The sequence below is a fragment of the Procambarus clarkii genome, chromosome 54 (assembly GCF_040958095.1).
Source record: "Procambarus clarkii isolate CNS0578487 chromosome 54, FALCON_Pclarkii_2.0, whole genome shotgun sequence".
Lineage (NCBI taxonomy): Eukaryota > Metazoa > Arthropoda > Malacostraca > Decapoda > Cambaridae > Procambarus > Procambarus clarkii.
The window spans coordinates 20,634,261-20,656,971 of record NC_091203.1 but is presented as its reverse complement, the minus strand read 5'-3'; the positions used below and the strand labels follow the sequence as shown (position 1 = coordinate 20,656,971).

The following is a 22,711-nucleotide window of genomic DNA, read 5'->3' as shown; positions in this document are numbered from 1 at the left end:
CCGAGTCACAGCAACGCATGGCCACGTACTGCTAGTAGTTAAAGCATATTTTGGTATATTAAAAAATAAGCTTTAATTCAATTATTAACTGCCGAGGCTATCATTTGTGAAGCGTAATACTATAGAATTTTCATTCAATTAAGGAGTTGAACTTAATATAATGGATATTTGAAGCACAATCATTTGATTGAACAGGCCATCATGAACTGACTAAAGATATTTCAGGTCTTCATAACAAAGGAGATATATTTTAGTTACATATGGAATTACCTCCAGTAATTTAAGTATTTTTCTTAAAGCATTACTACTTTATAAATAGATTTCACTTTATGTTGCAGACCAAGTCCGGGGTATAGTCAAGTATACCACGCTTAAAATACTTCATTTTATACATATAAGCCTAGTAGTAGTCAAGCCTAAAATATTCCATTAAACGAATATAATATCACTAAATTTAAGCATCTGACGAATCTCCACCTATTAGATGCTTCTACCGTATTCTTTCAACATCACTAATAAGATATCCTGGATAATGTCCTAAGCATACAAATTAATTATTAATAATATACTACTTTTAACCCATAACAATAAAATTAATAAGTATTAAACTACCAATTACAATAAAAACTATATCATTAATAAACTCAATCTTACATTTCACTTAAAACCAACCTTTAACAACACTTAAAGTGTGAGAAAAGGTACCACACAGACAACAGTGGAATGACTGAGGGTTAACGGCGGGCCGGGCACCTCGTTCACTCAACACCAAACACTTAATGGGAAAGGTAGAAAGTTCCCCACAAAAGCTGCCAAGACCACTATAACAGCGCCATCTATTGACTAAACCGTCAGCTACGCTCCCTGTGGAGCAAAATGATGATAAGACTCACTGAGCTTCAGTATTTATTTTAATAATTTTCACTAACTCTCTTTGTTTCTATTTTATAATTATATTAAAATATTAATTTATTTGCAGGCTTTCTATTGTGTTACTGATTATTAGCCAAAATATTAGTTGTGCTTACAATATTTTCTTTTGTCTTATAATATTTGGGTAGTTATTTGATTATGAGTAATTCTAACACCGTAGGCCTAAAAGGTATATATTTACCAACCAAGGTCTACACTTACATATTGAGAAATAACACTGTGGGCTTAAATTAATATTTTTGGAGGTTTGAGCAAAAGCCTAAAATGGGTTTGTATATTTTATTACATTTTATTTTAGTTTTCCTTGCTAATAATAATAATTGTATGATACAAAATCGTGTGACACACATGGCTCTAATATTTACATAATTTAACAATATGAAATTAGTAATAAAAATAAATCTTAAGTTGAAACAAACGTTGAATAACAGTGAATATAATAAATAAGTATAAGTGTCGTGACACTGAACCCCGGTTCATTCCGAACACAGCGGTTACACCACACATAACACCTTGCCTCAGCAACCGTTTCTACTACCGTGTACTTCTACACACACCAGACCCTTGAGGTGTACCCTAGGTTTGTACAGGAACACAATGAGGGAACATATGGAAGGTATTTAAAGGCCGTCGGGTTTTCTCATTTAATTACAAAGAATAGACTCTTACAAATAATAACATATTAACATACTCTATTTAGTTAAATAAACACCCAATATCCATAACCCACTTGACCTCCGCGGTCACCACCTGCACTCGTAACTTCCGCCTAACTCCCTAATACTGAATGATTACTACAACGCTCCATACCCCGTTAGTCTTACATTCAATACTCACATACTGCAGGCTTAACTTGGTCACTAAGATCACATCAGGCTCCCGCATAGCTGTCTGCTACACTTCGTTGCTGCCACAGACGAAGACCCGGAGAACTTGCCAGTTCCACTCCCACAACCAGACTGTCTTCAGCCAGCCATAGCCTCAAACATTTCACCCCGCCTCTCAAGGAAGGTATAATCCGATTAACCTTGTTCCTAGAAGCGGTAACCTTGTTCCTAGAAGCCTGAGTCCTCTTCCCAGGAATTATGAGTTTGGCCAAGCAGCTGCTGTCTTAATCCCTTGACCTTTTCTGGATGTGTGACCGTTGTCTGTATACTTAACATGTACTTCCAATCCTCATTCGTTAGGTGTTGTAGTAATGATCCTCTAGCTAATAATCCCAACAAACTTGTGGATTACAACATACGCTTGTAGTGTAAAATAAAACCTTGCTAGCAATAATAATTGTAAGTGATATAAAACGTGTGAGAATTCAATACGCTAATGTTTACATGATTTTACAATATGATTTTACAATAATCCTAAGTTGAAACAAACGTTGTATAACAGTGGAAACGATAAATGAGTCTAGTCTTGTAGTGTAAAATAAGAGTTGCCAATTACTGTCCAAAAGGAGGTGTCTATAAGAATAACGCAGAGGCGCAGGCCCAGCTAAGGGAGTTGAGATTTGAAGAAAGCGACGACCAGATGAGACATTATAGTAAGCTGGGTTACACGATGGGGGGTTCCGGCAGAGGTTCCCCCCACCAACAGAACAACTGTCGTGCAATCCCCTATTCTGCAATGCAGTCAGAACACGGCTCCAAAATGAGAATAGTGACTTGAATGACCTCTACCTGAGGGGGATATTTTATGCGTTGCTCTTTTAGCGACCTACTCCTCGCCCATACTTTGTAGGTCAGGCGGTAACTGACAAAGGATTTGTAACGTATCGTGGATGTTTCTCGAGTGGCGGCCAACATTAGGGTGTCTACAAGTCTGAAGGAGAGAGCGCTTGAAGTTTGTAGTCTCCGTGACTCAGTTGACGATTCTCCACGGATCGTAGCGTCTTTGGGAGAGTCGTGGAAAAGGTCCCCTTTGTTGTTCTTAATGCGTAGCCATGATGAGGGATGTGGAGTATCCTCAATACCAGGTGTGACACGAAGGTTGAGTCCCCTTATGTGACTGGGCTTATGTTCGCTTATGTTCGCATGGAGAGAGAAGTATAACTGGTTTGTAAGCATTTTCCTTACTTGAGAGTTGAAGCATTTTTCTGCGGGCTTCCATGAATGTCCATATATTCAAACTCTACCATTAAAAACAAAACAGTTTTCCCTGAAAATGGAAAAGGTACAGAATTTTCAAATACTTGGAAATGTTAGTAATTGAATATAGCCCTTGAAAGAGGACCAATTTGTCGCAATCTGGTATGCATGTGGTTGATTCCGTTGTGGAAGAGAATGTTGCCCTTGCTGTTGTATATTGGATTTCGTCGTTCTTGCTGAATTCAGCTTTGACCACAAGCAGGGTCGGGTTCCGGCCATTGGTGCCTACCAGGATGTCGGAGAAAGCTGGGCAATGATGAAGATGATGGTGTGCCTGACGAAAATGTTGCATCCTCCCGGATACCGTCGTTGGGGGGATGAGGGCAAGGTCAGCTGGTTGCAGGGCGTCGACGGGCTCTAGAGCAAAATAGTTGTTCCAAAGCTTTGTTGATATTATGGATGAGTTCGCACCGATATTGATGGTGTGGAGCAGAATGTCGTTTGCCTTCACCGCTCCTCACAAGATCTGGTCGGCGAACCAAGGATTTTTTGCTGAGTGGTAGCCAACTTAGCGTATCCACCAGGCGATGTGAAAGAGAGCGCTTGTAAGAGCTGTTCCGCCTATGTTGTCATAAATGCGTAGCCATAGCGAGGGATGGGGTTTCTCCTCAGTACTAGGTGTGATGAGTGTTTTGGAGTCTCTTCGTGTGACTGTGGCGTAAGAGGTGTATCTCCCTTGGGACCGCTAGTTTCAAAGCTTTCTTCTTTCTTGAGAGCTAAGGCAGTTTTCTGGGGGCTTGTATGAATGTCTGTATGCTCAAATATGCAATTAAAAACCAAACAGGTTTCCCTGAAAATAAAAGAGGTACATATTCTCCAATACTTTGACATATTATTAAATTAGACAGCGCCTGAAATTAATAAGTATGCTCCCGTGTAATGTGATGTGATCCGGTCTGCATGTAGTTGTTTCCGTAACGTTAGAGAATGTCGCACTTTGTGTAAGACATTAATATCCGTGGTTCTACCTGATTTTATCTTCGACCACAAGCAGTGCCAGGGTCCGGTTCTCTTCTTACTTGAGAATTGAGGCATATTTTGTGCATGCTTGCATGATGTCCGTTTATTCAGAATCCGAGTTTGATCGTTCTTGCTGAACTCAGCTTTGAACACAAGAGGCAAAGTTCCGTTCGTTGGTGCTTTCCAAGGTGTCGGCAGGGACTGGCAAACGAGTCAGTTACTTTTCGTTCACGAAAAAAATGTTACATCCTTCGTGATGACTTCAATGGAGGTGCGGGATGAAGATTGGCAGGTTGGAGGGAGTCGTGGTGGTCGGAAGCAAATTGGCGTCACTAAACTTATACAGAATGGAAGCAAAGCCTCTATGAGATGAAATATCTAGAGCATCTAAGTCAAACAGTATTCGTTTCATGGGTGACTTTAATTTTAGTTGAATAAACTGCCTAACACAACAGGGAATAATGAAGAAAAATATTTTCTAGAATTAATTGACGATTGTTTTCTTAAGCAACACAATAAGGAACCAATGCGTGAAAATAATATTTTAGACCAAGTTTTATGTAACAGGGAAATGCAAATTAATGACATTGAAGTTGACCAGACCACACACTAGAAGGTGAAGGGACGACGACGTTTCGGTCCGTCCTGGACCATTCTCAAGTCGATTGTGATGAGGAATTAGATGTAGGCAATAAATAGGCTAGAGAGAGGTGAGGAGCAAAGTGTAGTAGAGGAGATAGTAGTAGGAATTGGCCCATAACATTGAAATAGCGAGTGAACTAGGGAAGCGTAATCACAAAGAACCCAGATTTAGTATAGAATGGAATAGATTTGTAGGAGAAAATTCTGTTAATGTGCCAAATTTTGGAAAAGCTGGTTTTAGGGGCCTAAATTTTTTTTGGGGTGAAATAGACTGTAAAGTCTATGGGGGGGGGGGGCGGTCATGCAACGAGACATGAACCCAGCGATGGGTGATGTATAAAGGGATTTCAATGTGGATTCACAAGATAACTTATTTAAAAATATTCTAAGCAAAGCACATGAACGTAGTACCTTGGTTGCATGGCGTTTCACTTTCCTTTCAAACGCCATGCAACCTCTGAAGAGACAACTAACACAACACCTATACCCCCTATTAGACTATTTTACAGGAACTTCTTTTCCACAGCTCATAAAACAGAGGAAAGGGTCCTGAAAGATATTGTTAATAGAAACGTTATCCCTACAGACAAAAATCAGAGGATACAACTGACGATTTACTATAAAACCAGAAAAACGGCCAGCCTACTCATGAGAAACTCTCCAGACACAAAGCAGAACGCTTTAAAAGAGACCAACGTCGTCTATGCCTTCAAATGCCCACTTGGGGACTGTAAGCTCCAAAAAACCCAGTATATAGGCAAGACAACAACATCTCTTTCTAGGCGTTTAACGACGCATAAACAACAGGGCTCCATTAAGGAACATATAATCTCTTCCCACAACCAAACCATCGCCAGAGAAATCCTAGTAAACAACACAGAAATCATCGATAGATACAGTGATAGCAGGCGGCTTGACGTTTGCGAGGCACTACACATTAAGAAGTCAACACCAGCAATCAACAGCCAATTAATGCACAACTATATTCTACCCACCTCAAGACTCCGCTCCAATATAGAAGCATCAAGAAATATGGACCAATAGGCTTTCTACAATCACTTCCATTTCAATACCCATTGTTTCGTGTTCTGTCTTGTGTTGATGAAATTAATACCCTATTAATGCCACCTCTTGTTCTGTCTTGTGTTGATGAAATTAATACCCTATTAATGCCACCTCACCCCATCCACCTCACTCAAATGTAGATATAAACAAAATCGGAGATATGAAAGTTCTATTCAGTTGTGTATTTGTAAACTAAAGTCTTTGAAAATTTAATAAGTTTTACGAAACGCGCTCGTGTCGCGTCAGACTAGAAATAAAAATGAATTTTGGAGAATTGATCTTTGAATTACCTCCAACAGTGAAAAGAAATGTACGAAAGATTGAGAAAATTCGTGTTAGAATTATTAGTCTTTCTTTTTCGGTCATATTTAATAATATATGTCTACAGGAAAGACTGCTACCAAAATATACTAATATATATATATATATATATATATATATATATATATATATATATATATATATATATATATATATATATATATATATATATATATATATATATATCCACACATACAAAAAGAATAGGGGTGGTCGGAGAATTCAGTGAGGATCCACGAGGCCTTTGCTGAGTACTCTTTATTTTCTTCTCCGAGGCTATGGGTCCCTGCATTTTGACCAGAGGTGATACCCCCTTTTAGGTTATAAATACATATGTATACATGTGTACATGATATATGTCAGTGGGTCGGGAGGTTATTGCATAACATTAAACTGGGTTACGAACGAAAAAGAACGAAGCGCCGTCTAGAAGGACTGAGGTCAGTCCCGCGAGACTCGTTATTGGTTTCACTCTATTGTGGACTCATTTATGTTTAATTTGCTTCTATATAAGAGCTTAATCATGGTAAAAAAAGTAAAACTTTGTAATTAGTGAAGTTAATAACAAACTATTTAGCACGACATAATTAAGAAACAAAGAACTTTTACAATAATTCAAGAAAGTTAGTGATATAATGTTAATGGGAAGGGAATGAAATAGTACCACTTTCTCCTGTAGTTGGCGCACTCGTCAATAGATGGAGTTGTTAGGCAGGGCGAGCGTCGGGTTGCGTGATACAAGATCTATATATTTTATAGAGAGCTTTCCTATCCTTCTTCTATAGTCTCTTGTTAGTGCGAGTGTTTATAGTGTGTGGGGAAGGCAACGAGTCGGGCCACCTTCCTGCACTTGACATTCAATCCCTAACTTCCTGTGGTGATAACACTCTCTCTGTCCTTCAAGGTTTGTGTGTAAATAGATTAGTTTATTGTTATCTGTTTAGGTTTAATAGTGTTATGAAAGTGGCGTTAGATAACGTTTCTTGGTATTTACCTTTTTTTTTTTTTTTTTAACACTGAAGCTGGTATATGGGTGTTAATGTTCTGTCCTGCTAATTTGCCAGACTTCCCATCGTCAGTACTCTAGTTATTTACGAAGATGATAAATTTCTGCTTATGACTAATGCCTGCGAAGAAGAAACTATTAAAATGATCTTCATTGTCTCGCTACATTCATTTTCGTTAAACATCCACCCTCCAGCACTTTGTGCAACTTGCCAAGCTTTTTTGTATACCAATGTTTACTAGAACGGTTTTGCCGCATTGGGGACGTTGTTATTTATTTAACATAAACTACATTGTTTGTCAGATGACCAACAGTTCCTGGCTAATATTGTGGACAACCTTGGTAGTCTCCCAGGTGCTTGTCGTTGCCCAACTTGTTAACGTGAGTAAACGTATTTTTTTTTCCTAAATATTTTGGTAAAATATTTTATTTTTCCTATAAATGTGTAATTATTGTTAAACACTAGTTGTACCCGGCCATGTGTTGCCGAGCCACAGCCTCGTTTTCCCCACCATTCTACTCTCGTCCCCAAACTTCCCCTCCCACCCTCTCCCTTCCCACCCTCTCCCTTCCCATTCCCGTTCCTCCAACCATTTCCCTCGTCCGATGCGTTCCCAAATAATTCGTTCCCATCAGGAAAATTGGAACGGTAAAGAAAAGGTAAAAGAAATGGCTAATACGGAAGAGATAAAGTACTCGCCAAATGTGGCGTGTTAAACATCACAGCTCGCTTCAAAATGCCATGTCGGACAATAATAGTCTTGCTTCCATGAAAATTAATTTCATCGATGCAGTCCGTAACATTGAAATCGAATTGTAATACTTGGTATAGTGTTGCAATTACGTACTACAGGTAGCATATATATATATATTATATATATATATATATATATATTATATATATATATATATATATTATATATATATATATATGTGTCTGTCACAAATGGGGCTGGTATATAAAAAAAACTCTTACATATTCCAATGGAACATAGTCAAAATTTCAAAGCAATCGGTGAACTTTCAGATAAGGAAATATGAACATAACTTACATTTATACTATAAAATCTATATAGCATGTCGCGCTGGTGGACGACCTTGGCGAGTCTCGAAGTGTTTAGTTGTGTATATGCTAGTTTTTCTAACTATATAAGTATAAACTTCTTTCTTGGGCTTAGCTGAAATTAATGAGATCGAATGTCATTTTCTAAATATTTAAGGGAAAGTAGCACTTGTATGAAAGATTACAATATAGCATGACTTTAGTCTGTCGTAACCCTTAATTGTCTAATTATTAAATACTATTCTGGTCTTGGGATCCTTACCAGCCGTCATTTTATGGGTACGGACTGACCTTTTAATTGTAAGATTACAAAAGATAAATCAAACGCTGGAATTTAGTAAACTAGCCTTGCTATTTTGAAGATGCCCTAAAGCTTACACCTTTAGACCTTATTTTAACAATGGAACCATTTTAAATTATCTTTAGCTTTTTACATGTAAAGGGTCTAAGTTTGTATAGCATTTTACACTATTCTTCAATGGGTTTCCCTAGTTTCTTGTTTACAGTAAAGTTGACCCGATTCTACCACAGTTGATGGGACTTAATGTTAATCTTGGTTACTGTATTGGGGCTCTACAGAGTGGGTTAAAACGCCAATAAACCTTTTGGTTATTTAATAATTTTGTTCACTGCAGATTCTTAACTGATGCCTTTATCTAAATTAAAGTTAATAGATCTTGATGGCGGTAGCTTGGATACTTGGATGTCATCACTTCTCAAAGAACACATCGGGAATGTGGTTCTGTTTCCCCTAAAGTTTCTTGAACTCGATTAAAGTTGAAAAATTGCCTGGTTGACAGTTTGGTACCTGTGACATTTAATCATTATTACATATCTTGCACAACCTCTTAAACTCGCTAATCTTCACTTACTAATAGTCCTAGCGCAGTTTTCTGGTTTATTGCCATACTATAAAACTTGGTGCCCCTTAATAGTTAATTCTAAATTTTCAAATGCTTATTAATGTATTTAGTGTAGGTGCCTCAGACTTGAATTTTAAGTATTTTACAAATTTAAGTTTTCTAATGACTCTTAAATATGCACTTCAAACTGTTTTCTTCATCCAACCCATCAGCCTGCCTCTCCTTATGGCAGTCAGACCAGAGGACCAGGAGGTGCAGGTAGTGCCAGCTCTCAGGGGTCATCAGGTCAACATGGCAGCGGTTCAGTAGTACGTGGCGGCCTGGGCAGCGGTCCAGTTCTGGGTGCTGGAATAGGACTTGGCAGCAGTCAAGGAGTAGGTATTAACCTTGGCCAAGGAATCGGCAGCGGTCCAGCTGGCAGTTCTGGTCAAGGAATTGGCGGGAGTGGTGACAGGCCTGGACAGGTTAGCAGTGGACCTCTCGCTTCCTCTAGCAGTAGCGGTCCGGCTCCTTACGCTGGGGCTAGGTATGGCAGTCCACAAGTGAGCAGAGTTGATGCTGTATTTAACCCCACTGTCACCCAGCTCTTCACCATCGACCGCTTCGTCACCCTCACTGATCAGGCTTTCCAGAGTGTGGCTGTCACCCTCACTTCACTCACCGTTCAGACTGTCACCACTGGAACGCGCGCGGTGAGTACTTGGTATGTATTGTGACAAACGATGGTCTGGAGGCTGAGCTTAGACTAGCTAATTGTTGTCTTACACAGGTGGTACAGACGCCGGTGGATGACCGTGTCGCCCTCCAGACAACGGTAGTTGTCAGACCTTCAACATTAACGGTCACGTACGTGCAGTCAGACTTCAGAATTGTGACTGAAAGATCTTTAGACTACGTGACCATCGCCCACACCTCTTACGTCATCATGCAGACGACCTATACTACTACTGCTACCCAAGTGTAAGTTCGATACTAAGTCTACAGTATTGTACTGCAACTTCAAATTCCCTTGCTTGCTTGTAAAGGTACTGGCTAATTGACAACTTTACTCCCCACAGGCTGTCGTACACGACAACGCTGGTGAGAACAAACATCAATACTAAGAGCACAGTGTTCACGGACTACCGCACAGTCACCGACACGGTCCTCGTCCCCGGAGTTCGCTACGGTTATAGACAGCTTTAGCACGTCCATCCATGCCAAGATTTTAAAGAACGAAATATAAAGTATATTCAATAAAATGGCTTCTGGGTGATCATATTTTTTCCCCCTTAAATGGCTAGATTAGTAGTCGTCGATAAAGATTTGCAAACATTATTGCAAAACGGTTCAATTCAGCAACAGGTGGTGGTCCAGAAGTCAAGCATTGTCAACCTGACAGGTTCAGGTTGAATAAACTGAGGCATTGGGTTAATTAACTTGCAACCTCCTAACCAAATTTATTAACAGTGTTGTCCTGGTCAGCACAACTCTCTCAGGTTAATAAGCACTTCAATTAAATCTTGGTTCTATAATTGAAAATGTTGTGGGTGTGAAGTCTAAAACCCTTGCTGCTCATGCTCTCAAAGCATGAGTCGGTGCGTGTCTTCTCGGCGACGCGACATTATTGGATGCAAAATGTGTGAGAATTGCAAACTAGAGTGTAACCAACGATATTCGGAGGCAAAGTTGCCTGTGACGAAGTGTTAATTCGTAGTGAATAGTGACCCCTAGAGTGAAAGGGGGGTTAGACTTGTCGACCGTTGTCGGTAGACATTGATAGATAATTATTTAATTATCTATCAGAGCATCTTGAACCAGTTGCATGAAGTACCCTCGTTTACCTAGCTTGCTCAGGAGTACTTAGACTGCTGAAAGCACAACGAAGACTCGTTCCATAAGACTGAGAGTAAGACACAGGAGAAAATTGTTCAGAGGGTCAAGCGTGCATCTCTTCCACCCGACAGTAGAAGATTGCGTGGAGTGGGTCTAAATGGTGTGGTAAATATGATTATTACTATCATCCATACGTGAGAACTTTTCAAAGTTAGACTTGAGGTATTGAGCAAGTTTAATTCGATTTTAGAGCTTAATTTAGTAAAACCAATTTTAATTTCGACGCCTGGGTACTTGGAGGCATACTTTTGCACCCGTACCCCCTCCCCGCTCAGCTCGTTGTCGCCGTGTGGGGGCTTCGTGGGCGGCTGCCGGAGTGTGATGCTCCTTAGGACAGTCCTCTGTCCTTTTCTTGCCTTGTGCTCCTGCTGCCGTCCTCTCCAATTCCGCTGGACACCTTTTCCTTTTCCTTCTGTTTCGTTTTTCTCCCCCCTCTTCTATCTGCTTGCCGTTTCCTGCCGACCTTTTGCTCGTTCTGGTTCTTCCATGGACTTCTTCTATTTTGACGCCCGGGTGCTTGAGGAGGCATACTCATGTACCCGTAGAACTGCAGTACCCGACATCGAGAGCGAGGGGAACCTTTTATTGTCAATCCCCACTTCGTCACTGAACCCGATCTCGACGGACTGTCGGTTTCTTAAGGTGGCGTTTGTGGGGCATATACTCACGACGCACCCCTAGGAGGCCCCGACAAGATCGGCGATTGCTTCTTGTTGGGTGTCCTGCCTCTAATTGTGGCTCCATGGTGGGTGTGGGGGCACATTCGTGAATGAATTCTTCTTTTCGTCAAGATGATAACCCCTGTTTCGGCTGCTTCTGGCTTACCTTCTCAGGCTCGTGGGGTGGGCGACCAAGCCCCCGAGTCGGTCCGTATTGGAAGACCGGGCTCTGTAGCCTCCGCTGCATTGGGCCCCGACCTTGCTCCTCTTTTGGCCTCTCTGACTCCTTCCCCTGGCTCCCCTCCCTCCTCTGTGGTTGGGTCGAGCCCCAGGCCCCCAGTGGTGACTACCTCGTCCCCTGGCGCGGCTCCTTCTCTAGTTGTAACTACTGCGCCTTTTAACCCCTCTCTCTGGGGGTTCTCACCGCCGTCCTCGTCACGGCCGCCCTCGCTCAATTCCTTCCAGTTCTGCTACCTATCAAGCCTTGTTTGGTCCCGCTTCGTGGGCCAAATATTTTGATCTCCTCCCTCTTGATTCTGCGCCTCCTGACGATTTCTCCCTCCATCGACATCTCATTGATTCCGTGGATGCCTCCATTACTTTCAACCCCACTCGTCTCTGTACACGTGTCGTTGCTGCTCCTTCTCAGGATGCTGCTTCCCGCTTGGCTGCCTTATCCTGCCTTGGCGAGACCCCCGTTCGGGTCTCGAAGAACGCTCAGTTGAATGCCAGTGTTGGCACTATTTTGCTCCCGCCCCATGTTGCGACCGGTGTTCGGGACCTGCGCGACTGCCACGACGATATTAGACATATCCTCGCTGCCCAGGGCCATTCTATTCTCCAGGTGGACACGTTTACTCGTCCCCCTCGTGGTAGTCGCCGTCAACCCCTCCGAGTTGTGAAGATTACCTTTGATGGTAGGACCCTTCCACCCTCTGTCATTCTTGCTGGTGCCAGGTGCTCTGTCCAGGAGTACATTCCTTCTCCTCGGCTCTGCAACAAGTGCTGGAGGTTTGGGCATGGTGCCCTCCGCTGCTCCGGGACTGTCTCTCTCTGCCCTTCGTGTAGTGGCGAAGGTCACTCTAAGTCGGAGTGCACTTCTCCCCAGGCTCGTTGCCTCAACTGCGGTGAGGCCCATCCTACCTTCTCCCGTGCGTGTGTCCATTACAAGCTTGACGCAGCCGTCCTCAACCTGAAGCACCGGGAGCGTTTATCTTTTCCTGAGTCGAGGCGCCAGGTTCGCTGGCTCCCGCCTTATGCTAATATCTCTTATGCTCGCGTGTTGCGCTCTTCCTCTCCTCGTCCTTCCCGCCTTCCTCAGACTCACAACCGTTTCCGGGCCTTGGACCCTGATGCGCCCACTGCCCCCTCCTCTGTTCCTTTGGGTTCTCTCCCGAAGGATCCTCCTCCTGGTCCTCTGTCTGGGGTTCCCCTTCCTTCTACCCGGTCTGTCGTGTCTTCTGTGTCTTCTTCCTCGTCCCCCTCCGATCCTCCTTCCCATCCTCTTCCTCCGTCTATCGGCTCTCCCCACCGCCTGTCGGTGCGGGCGGATGTCCATCGCTCTCCTAACGGCCGTCGTGTATGCTCTCGTCCGGCTTCTCCTGTTGAGACACTGGAATCCGTTGCCCGGTACGTAGTTGCTGGGACACCGGTCTCTTTAAGTCAGAAGCGTAAGCCTGGCTCCTCTCCTTCCTCTTCCCCGGCGGGTAAGAAGGCTTCGCTTTCTCCCTCAGCTCCTCCTTCTGGCTCTGTTGCTTCTTCCCCTCCCGTTTCAGTGCTTGCGCCCCCTGTTCCTGCTATGGAGGTTTCTTTGGCCCCTGCTTCCCTTTCGGTTGCTGCTCTTGCTGGGGTGCGCTCCCCTCTTTCTACTCCCCCTCCTCCTGCTGCTGTCCTTGACTGCTCCTCTCCGTTGTCTCCTCCTCTTCCTCCTCCTCCTCCTCCTCCTCCGGACCCTGCCCGCCCACCTCTGATCTGTTCTCCCGTTTCCTTCCCTCCGTCTTTGCTCAGTTTACCCATGCCCCCTAACCCTGACTTTGCTGACCCTGATCCCGACCCTGATATTCTTTAACGTGCTCTGTTGCTTTTTCGCCTTTGTTTCTTCCTTGTTCTCTGTTTTTGTCCTTTCTCTTCTCGTCGTTGTCCATTCTTCAATGGAACGTTCGAGGTTATTACGCCAATTTCCTCGAACTCCAACTTCTGATTTCGCGGTTTTCGCCCCTTTGTGTCTGTCTCCAGGAGCCAATGCTTGGTGCTCGTCCTGGTCGTTTTCGTGGCTATTCCTTTCTCTCCCCCCCCCCCCAGCCATTGCTGGGGCTTCTAATTCTTCTGCTCTCTTGATTCGGGCTGATGTTCCCTTTGTTCCTTTACTTTTTCCTTTGCCTCTCCATTGTTCTGCTGCTCGTATCTTTGTGGGGAAATGGTACACAGTTTGTTCCATTTATCTCCCCCCGAGTGTCCCGCTCTCTCTTCCTGATTTGAAACATCACCTAGACTCCTTGCCGGAGCCTGTGCTCCTGCTGGGTGACTTCAATTCTCGTCATTCTCTTTGGGGTGACGTTCTGACGAATACCCGGGGTCGCCTCCTTGAGCCGTTTCTCCTCTCTTCTTCCCTGTCTCTTCTGAATTCTAGTGAGCCTACTCATTTGGACTCTCGGACTCGCACCCTTTCTTGTCTTGATCTTTCTCTCTGCTCTTCTTCTCTTTACTTAGATTTCACGTGGCAGGTTCTTGATGACCTCCATGGAAGTGATCATTTCCCCTTCCTTGTTTCCTTTTTCTCTTTTCGCCCTTCCCTCTCTTTCCCTAGGTGGCAGTTTGCTAAGGCAGACTGGACTCTATTTACCCTCAGTGCTGCTCTCTCTGACCTCTCTCTTCTGCCTCTCTCTCGCGCTCTCCTCCTTTTTCATGACACTGTCTTCAATGCTGCCCTCCGCTCTATTCCTCGCTCTTCCTCTCGGGGTCCACGGAAGTGCGTTCCCTGGTGGAATGCGGGCTGTGCTCAGGCTGTCCGCTGTAAGCGTGCAGCCTGGAAGAGGCACCGCCGTAGGCAGACGGCCGATTCTTTTCTTTTCTTTCGGAAAGCGAGTGCGGTGGCCCGTAGGGCCATCCGTACGGCTAAACGTGAATGTTGGGCATCTTATGTCTCAACAATTACGTCCGAAACCCCTCTGGCCCAGATCTGGAAGCGTATTCGAAAGATAGCGGGTAAGTTCGTTCCCGATGTTTCACCGGTCCTTCACCTCCATGATACTCTTGTGGCGGACCCGTTGCAGGTCGCTTCCGAACTGGGTTCCCACTTTTCTTCTGTTAGCTCTGGTCTTCATCTTCCCCAATCTTTCCTTCTTCGTAAACCTGTCCTTGAGTCTCGTCCTTTAGATTTCTGCACTCATCTTCAGCTTCCCTATAATGATCCCTTCTCTCTCTCTGAACTTCGTTCTGCCCTGGCCCTCTGCGGTTCTACGGCGGCGGGCTCCGATGGTATTCATTATGAGATGCTTCGCCATCTCCCTCCGAGCACGTCTCGGTATTTACTGAGTCTGTATAATCGGATCTGGGAGTCGTCGTCAGTCCCTGAGGACTGGCTCGATGCCGTTGTCCTCCCTGTTCGCAAACCGGGGTCTCTGGGTACTTCCCCTAAGGACTTTCGCCCTATTGCTCTCACAAGTTGTGTTTGCAAACTCTTTGAACGTATGGTTAACGTTCGTCTGATGTGGTTCCTGGAACACCATCACCTCCTCTCCCCTTCTCAATTTGGTTTCCGCAAGTGCCGCAGCACGACGGATGTCCTGGTGAACTTGGAGGTCTATATTCGTACTGCTTTTGCTGCGAAGACCTCCGTTGTTGCCGTCCTTTTTGACCTAGAAAAGGCTTACGACACCACTTGGCGTTATCATATCCTATCTCAACTTCATTCTTTTGGCCTTCGTGGTCATCTCCCTCTCTTTCTCCACAGCTTCCTCTCTCGTCGTTCCTTTCGGGTGCGCCTTGGTACCGCTCTCTCTCCCTCTTTTCAGCAATACGAAGGTGTGCCCCAGGGTAGTGTTCTGAGCACTACTCTTTTTCTGGTTGCCCTCAATGGTCTTCTTTCCTCTCTTCCTTCTGGTGTCTTCTCCGCTCTCTATGTCGATGATCTTACCCTTTGTTGTCAGGGTGATGATTCGCCTCTCCTTCAACGCCGGCTTCAACTTGCAATTGATGCCGTGTCGTCTTGGGCCACAGGTCATGGCTTCAAGTTCTCTACTTCTAAGACTTGTGCCATGACTTTTACGCGGAAACGGGTTGTTCTTCGTCCCTCTTTGTCACTTTATGGTCATCCCCTTGAATACAAAGATTCCGCGAAGCTTTTGGGGTTATTCCTTGACACTCGTTTGTCTTGGTCTCCCCATATCTCTTACCTCCGTGTTGAGTGCTCTAAGGCCCTTACCCTCCTTCGGGTCTTGTCCCATACTTCTTGGGGGGCAGATAGGCGCACTCTCCTTGCTTTACATTCCTCTCTCGTCCTGTCTAAGCTCGATTATGGTTGCCCTGCTTACTCGTCTGCTTCTCCTTCTACTCTTCGCCGTCTTGATGCTTTGCACCATACTGGGTTGCGCCTCAGTTCTGGTGCCTTTCGTTCGACTCCCATCCTTAGCTTGTATGTTGACACTGGCTTCCTGTCTCTCCAGGACCGCCGTGATCGCTACTGTCTTCGCTATCTTGCCCGGTCCTTGCAACATCCTTCCTCTCGCCTCTGTCGTGCTTTAACTTTTACCCCTCCTGCGGTTCCTGTTCCTCTTGACCACCTCCCTCTTTCTGTCAGGTTATCTCGCCTACAGGATTCTCTTTCCGTTCGTATTTCTGATGTTTCTCCTCGTGTTGTTCCTTCTTTGCCCCCGTGGAGGGTCCCTCTTCCGCGGTTTTGTACATCCTTGACCCGTATCACTAAAGCTTTTACTCCTCCTACGGTTCTAAAATGCCTTTTCCTTGAGCACTTTTCTTCTCACTCCCGCTTCGTTTCTGTCTTCACCGATGGGTCTAAGTCAGCGGACGGTGTTGGCTACTCTGTTGTTTTTCCTGATCGCACTTATATGTGTCGCTTGCCTCCGGAGACTAGCATCTTTACAGTGGAACTTTATGATATTCTCTATGCTCTTCGTCTCCTGCTTTCTCGTTGTCAGTCTTCCTTTGTGGTTGTTGTTGACTCTCGTAGTGCCCTCATGGCTCTCGGGTCCTTTAATCCGGTTCATCCAGTAGTTGTCGAGATCCAGCATTGGCTGTTTCTCGTTCACAGTAAATTTAAGTCGGTTGAGTTCTGTTGGGTTCCCAGCCATATTGGTGTGTCTTTAAATGAGCGTGCGGATGCTGCCGCCAAAAAGCTGTTCGCTCTTGTCCCATCTCTCGTAAAGGCATTCCGTATTCCGACTTTTACCCGGTTATCCATTCCTCAGTCCTTACCCGTTGGCAGGCTTCTTGGTTGTCTGTTACTGGTAACAAGCTACGTACTCTTAAATGTTGTGTTTCCTCGTGGCCGTCCTCCTTCCACCGTAACCGGCGGTGGGAAACGGCTCTGGCGAGGTTGCGTATTGGCCATATTCGCTTAACCCATGGTCACTTGATGGAGCGCCGCCCTGCTCCTTATTGTCCTAGTTGCATTGTCCCTCTTACGGTCGTGCATGTCCTTCTTGAATGTCCTGACTTCCAGGACGAGCGTGTGTCTTGCGTTCCGACCGCCCCTCGCGGTCACCTGTCCCTCGATAGAATTCTTGGTGACTCGGATACTTTTGATATCGTTCGCCTTATGCGTTTTTGTTCTCGTATTGGCATCCTTGGTGATATTTAGCGCCCTCTGATTATTTTGCGTATTTGATGGTGCTACATAGCCTTCCCTGTTTGGTGCCTTCTTTTGATAATTACTTACTTACTTACTTTGACTGTCCTGACTTCTTCCCCCAGCTCCCCTCCCTCCTCTGTGGTTGGATCGAGCCTCCAGCCCCCAGTGGTGACCACTTCGTCACCTTGTGCGGCCAAGTCTCTCGTTGTGACTACTTTGCCTTTTAACCCATCTCTCTCTGGGGGTTCTCACGCCCCGGCCGCACTCTCTCGATTCCTTCCCATACTGCCGCGTATCAGGCCTTGTTTGGTCCCGCTTCATGGGCCAAATACTTTTATCTCCTCCCTCTTGATTCTGCGCCTCCTGACGATTTCTCCCTCCATCGGCATCTTGTTGATTCCGTGGATGCGTTTATCTTTAACCCAACTCGTCTCGGTACACGTATTGTTGCTGCTCCTTCTCAGGATGCAGCTTCCCACTTGGCAGCCTTGTTTTGCCTTGGCGAGATCCCTGTTCGGGTCTCCAAGAATGTTCAGATGAATGCCAGTGTTGGCACTATTCTCTTCCCGCCCCATGTTGCAACCGGTGTTCGGAATCTGCAGGATGTCCACGATGATATTCGGCATATCCTTGATGCCCAAGGCCATTCTGTCCTCCAGGTTGACTCGTTTACTCGTCCCCCTCGTGGTCGTCGCCGTCAACCCCTTCGTATTGTGAAGATCACCTTTGATGGTAGGACCCTTCCATCCTCTGTCATTCTTGCTGGTGCTAGGTACTCTGTCCAGGAGTATATTCCTTCTCCTCGGCTTTGTAACAAGTGCTGGAGGTTTGGGCATGGTGCCCTCCGCTGCTCTGGGACTGTCTCTCTGTCCTTTGTGTGGGGGTGAAGGTCACTAAGTCGGAGTGCACTTCTCCCCAAGCTCGCTGGCTCAACTGCGGTGAGGCCCATCCTACATTCTCCCGTGCCTGTGTCCATTACAAGCTTGAGGCGGCCGTCCTCAACTTGAAGCACCGGGAGCGTTTATCTTTTCCTGAGGCGTGGCGCTAGGTTCGCCGGCTCCCGCCTTATGCTAACGTCTCTTACGCTCGCGTGTTGCGCTCTTCCTCTCCTCGTCCTTCCCTCCTTCCTCAGAATCGCAACCGTTTCCGGGCCTTGGACCCTGATACGCCCACTGCCCCCTCCTCTGTTCCTTTGCGTTCTGTCCCGAGGGGTTCCCCTCCTGGTCCTCTGTCTGGGGTTCCCCTTCTTTCTACCCGGTCTGTCGTGTCTCCTGTGTCTTCTTCCTCGTCTTCCTCCGATCCTCCTTCCCATCCTCTTCCTCCATCTATTGGCTTTCCCCGCCGCCTGTCGGTGCAGGCGGATGTCCATCGCTCTCCTAACGGCCTTCGAGTGTGCTCTCATTCAGCTTCTCCTGTTGAGACACTGGAATCCGTTGCCCGGTATGTAGTTGCTGTGACACCGGTCTCTTTAAGTCAGAAGCGTAAGCCTGGCTCCTCTCCTTTTTCCTGGTGGAATGCGGACTGTGCTCGGGCTGTCCGCTGTAAGCGTTCAGCCTGGAAGAGGCACCGCCGTCGGCAGAAGACCGATTCTTTTCTTTCGTAAAGCGAGTGTGGTGGCCCATAGGGCCATCCGTACGTCTAAACGTGAATGTTGGACTTCTTATGTCTCCACAATTACGTCTGAAACTCCCCTGCCACAGATCTGGAGGCGTATCGGCAAGATTGCGGGTAAGATCGTTCCCGATGTTTCCCCGGTCCTTCACCTCCGTGGTACTCTTGTGGCGGACCCGTTGCAGGTCGCTACCGAACTGGGTTCTCACTTTTCTTCTGTTAGCTCTGGTCTTCATCTTCCCCAATCTTTCCTTCTTCGTAAACCTGTCCTTGAGTCTCGTCCTTTAGATTTCGTACTGCTTTTGCTGCGAAGACCTCCGTTGTTGCCGTCCTTTTTGACCTGGAAAAGGCTTACGACACCACTTGGCGGTATAATATTCTATCTCAACTTCATTCTTTTGGCCTTCATGGTCATCTCCCACTATTTCTCCGCAGCTTCCTCTCTCGTCGTTCCTTTCGGGTGCGCCTTGGTACCGCTCTCTCTGCCTCTTTTCAGCAATACGAAGGTGTGCCCCAGGGTAGTGTTCTGAGCACTACTCTTTTTCTGTTTGCCCTTAATGGTCTTCTTTCCTCTCTTCCTTCAGGTGTCTTCTGTGCTCTCTTATGTCGATGATCTTACCCTTTGCTGTCATGGTGATGATTCGCCTTTCCTTCAGCGCCGGCTTCAACTTGCAATTGATGCCGTGTCTTCTTGGGCCACTGATCATGGCTTCAAGTTCTCTACTTCTAAGACTTGTGCCATGACTTTTACTCGGAAACGGGTCGTTCTTCGTCCCTCTTTGTCACTTCATGGTCATCCCCTTGAGTACAAAGATTCCGCAAAGCTTTTGGGGTTATTCCTTGACACTCGTTTGTCTTGGTCTCCCCATATCTCTTACCTCCGTGTTGAGTGCTCTAAGGCCCTTACCCTCCTTCGGGTCTTGTCCCATACTTCTTGCGGGGCAGATAGGCGCACTCTCCTTGCTTTACATTCCTCTCTCGTCCTGTCTAAGCTCGATTATGGTTGCCCTGCTTACTCGTCTGCTTCTCCTTCTACTCTTCGCCGTCTTGATGCTTTGCACTATACTGGGCTGCGCCTCAGTTCTGGTGCCTTTCGTTCGACTCCTGTCCTTAGCTTGTATGTTGACACTGGCTTCCTGTCTCTCCAAGACCGCCGTGATCACTACTGGCTTCGATATCTTGCGCTGTCCTTACAACATCCTTCCTCTCGCCTCTGTCGTTCTTTAACATTTACCCCTCCTGCGGTTCCTGTTCCTCTTCACCACCTCCCTCTTTCTGTCCGGTTATCTCGCCTACAGGATTCTCTTTCCGTTAATATTTCTAATGTTTCTCCTCATGTTGTTCCTTCTTTGCCCCCATGGAGAGTCCCTCTTCCGCAGTTTTGTACTTCCTTGACCCGTATCATTAAAGCATCTACCCCTCCTACGGTTCTAAAACGCCTTTTCCATGAGCACTTTTCTTCTCACTCCCGCTCCGTTTCTGTCTTCACTGATGGGTCTAAGTCTGCGGACGGTATTGGCTACTCTGTTGTTTTTCCTGATCACACTTATATGTGTCACTTGCCTCCGGAGACTAGCATCTTTACAGCGGAGCTTTATGCTATTCTCTATGCTCTTCGTCTCCTGCTTTCTCGTTGTCAGTCTTCCTTTGTAGTTGTTGTTGACTCTCGTAGTGCCCTCATGGCTCTTGGGTCCTTTAATCCGGTTCATATAGTAGTTATCGAGATCCAGCATTGGCTGTTTCTTGTTCACAGTAAATTTAAATTTAAGTGAGTTTTGTTGGGTTCCCAGCCATATTGGTGTGTCTTTAAATGAGCGTGCGGATGCTGCCGCCAAGGAAGCTGTCCGCTCTTGTCCCGTCTCTCGTAAAGGCATTCCATATTCCGACTTTTACTCGGTTATCCATTCCTCCGTCCTTACCCGTTGGCAGGCTTCGTGGTCGTCTGTTACTGGTAACAAACTACGTACTCTTAAATGTTGTGTTTCCTCGTGTCTGTCCTCCTACCACCGTAACCGGCGATGGGAAACAGCTCTGGCGAGGTTGCGTATTGGCCATACTCGCTTAACCCATAGTCACTTGATGGAGCGCCGCCTACCTCCTTATTGTCGTAGTTGCATTGTCCCTCTTACGGTCGTGCATGTCCTTCTTGAATGTCCTGACTTCCAGGACGAGCGTGTGTCTTGCTTTCCGACCGCCCCTCGCGGTCACCTGTCCCTCAATAGAATTCTTGGTGAATCGGATACTTTTGATATCGTTCGCCTTATGCGTTTTTGTTCTCGTATTGGCATCCTTGGTGATATTTAGCACCCTCTGATTATTCTGTGCATTTGATGGTGCTACATAGCCTTCCCGGTTTGGTGCCTTCTTTTGATAATTACTTACTTATTCACGACGCACCCCTAGGGGGCCCCGGCATGATGGGCAATGACTTCTTGTTGGGTGTCCTTCCTCTAATTGTGGCTCCATGAGGGGTGTGGGGGGCGCATTCGTGAATGAATATTTTTCTCTTCGTACCTATGTCTAATTCTGTTCCTCATTTACTTTCTCAGGCTCGTGGGGTGGGCGACAAAGCCCCCGAGTCAGTCCGTATTGGAAGACCGGGCTCATTAGCCTCCTCTACATTGGGCCCTGAATTTGCTCCTGCTTTGGCCTCTCCTGACTACTTTCCTCGGCTCCCCTCCCTCCTCTGTGGTTGGGTCGAGCCCCAAGCCCCCAGTGGTGACTACCTCGTCCCCTGGCACGGCTCAGTCTCTTGTTGTGACTACTGTGCCTTTTAACCCCTCTCTGGGGGTTCTCAACGCCGTCCTCGACACGGCCGCACACACTCGATTCCTTCCCGTTCTGATGCATATCAAGCCTTATTTGGTCCTGCTTCGTGGGCCAAATACTTTGATCTCCTCTTGATTCTGCACCTCCTGACGATTTCTCCCTAAATAGGGACCTTATTGATAAAGTGGAGGCCTCTGTCACCATCAACCCCACCCGTCTCGATACATGTGTCGTTGCTGCTCCTTCTCAGGATGCGGCCTCCCGCTAGGCTGCTTTATCCTGCTTTGGCGAAACCCCTGTTCGAGTCTCCAAGAATGCTCGGTTGAATGCCAGTGTTGGCACTATTCTCCTCCCGCCCCATGTTGCGATCGGTGTTCGGAATCTGCAGCACTACTAAGATATTCAGCACATCCATGAGGCCCAGGGCCATTCAGTCCTCCGGGAAGACACGTTTGCTCGTTCCCCTCGCGGTCGTTGCCATCAACCCCTTCGGGTTGTGAAGATTACCTTCGATGGTAGGACATTCCACCCTCTGTCATTCTTGCTGGTGCCTGGTGCTCTGTCCAAGAGTACATTCCTTCTCCTTGGCTCTGTAACAAGTGCTGGAGGTCTGGGCAAGGTGCCCTCCGCTGCTCTGGGTCTGTCTTTGTCCTTTGTGTGGGGGTGAAGGTCACTAAGTTGGAGTGCTCTTCTCCCCAGGCTCGTTGCCTCAACTGCAGTGAGGCCCATCCTGCCTTCTCCCGTGCGTGTCTCCATTACAAGCTTGAGGCAGCCGTCCTCAATCTGAAGCACCAGGAGCGTTTATCTTTTCCTGAGGCGAGGCGCCAGGTTCGCCAGCTCCCGCCTTATGCTAACGACTCTTATGCTTGCGTGTTGCGATCTTCCTTTCCTCGTCCTTCCCACGTTCCTCAGACAAGTAACCGTTTCCGGGCATTGGACCCTGATATGCCCACTGCCCCCTCCTCTGTTCCTTAGAGTTCTGTCCCGAAGG

General features: G+C 46.3%; 2 protein-coding genes across 4 annotated transcripts in view; one reads left to right on the top strand and one right to left on the bottom strand.

Annotated features, from left to right (window-relative positions):
- The window catches only part of LOC123771351 (uncharacterized), an 86,099-nt gene that overhangs the window by 5,877 nt on the left and 57,511 nt on the right, over positions 1-22,711 (bottom strand). Inside the window, exon 1 of one of the 3 annotated variants that reach the window (XM_069305175.1) lies at positions 673-789. The exons of 1 other annotated variant lie outside the window; for it this stretch is intronic. The gene's annotated coding sequence lies outside the window, so the exon portion shown is untranslated. Of the gene's footprint in view, positions 1-654; positions 790-22,711 lie in introns of those variants that run through there. One more of the 3 variants, XM_069305177.1, reaches the window with a different exon arrangement.
- On the top strand, positions 6,843-10,250 carry LOC123771271 (uncharacterized). Its single transcript, XM_045763743.2, has 5 exons — positions 6,843-6,969; positions 7,375-7,452; positions 9,210-9,689; positions 9,767-9,957; positions 10,056-10,250. The coding sequence occupies exons 2-5, from the start codon at positions 7,375-7,377 to the stop codon at positions 10,180-10,182; spliced, it is 876 nt and encodes a 291-aa protein (XP_045619699.1). The 5' UTR covers positions 6,843-6,969; the 3' UTR covers positions 10,183-10,250.

Coding starts and splice junctions, on each gene's coding strand:
- LOC123771271 (XM_045763743.2), top strand. CDS start 7,375: ATGACCAACAGTTCCTGGCTAATATTGTGGACAACCTTGGTAGTCTCC. Junction 7,453..9,209: donor TCGTTGCCCAACTTGTTAAC/GTGAGTAAACGT, acceptor CCAACCCATCAG/CCTGCCTCTCCTTATGGCAG. Junction 9,958..10,055: donor ACTACTACTGCTACCCAAGT/GTAAGTTCGATA, acceptor TACTCCCCACAG/GCTGTCGTACACGACAACGC.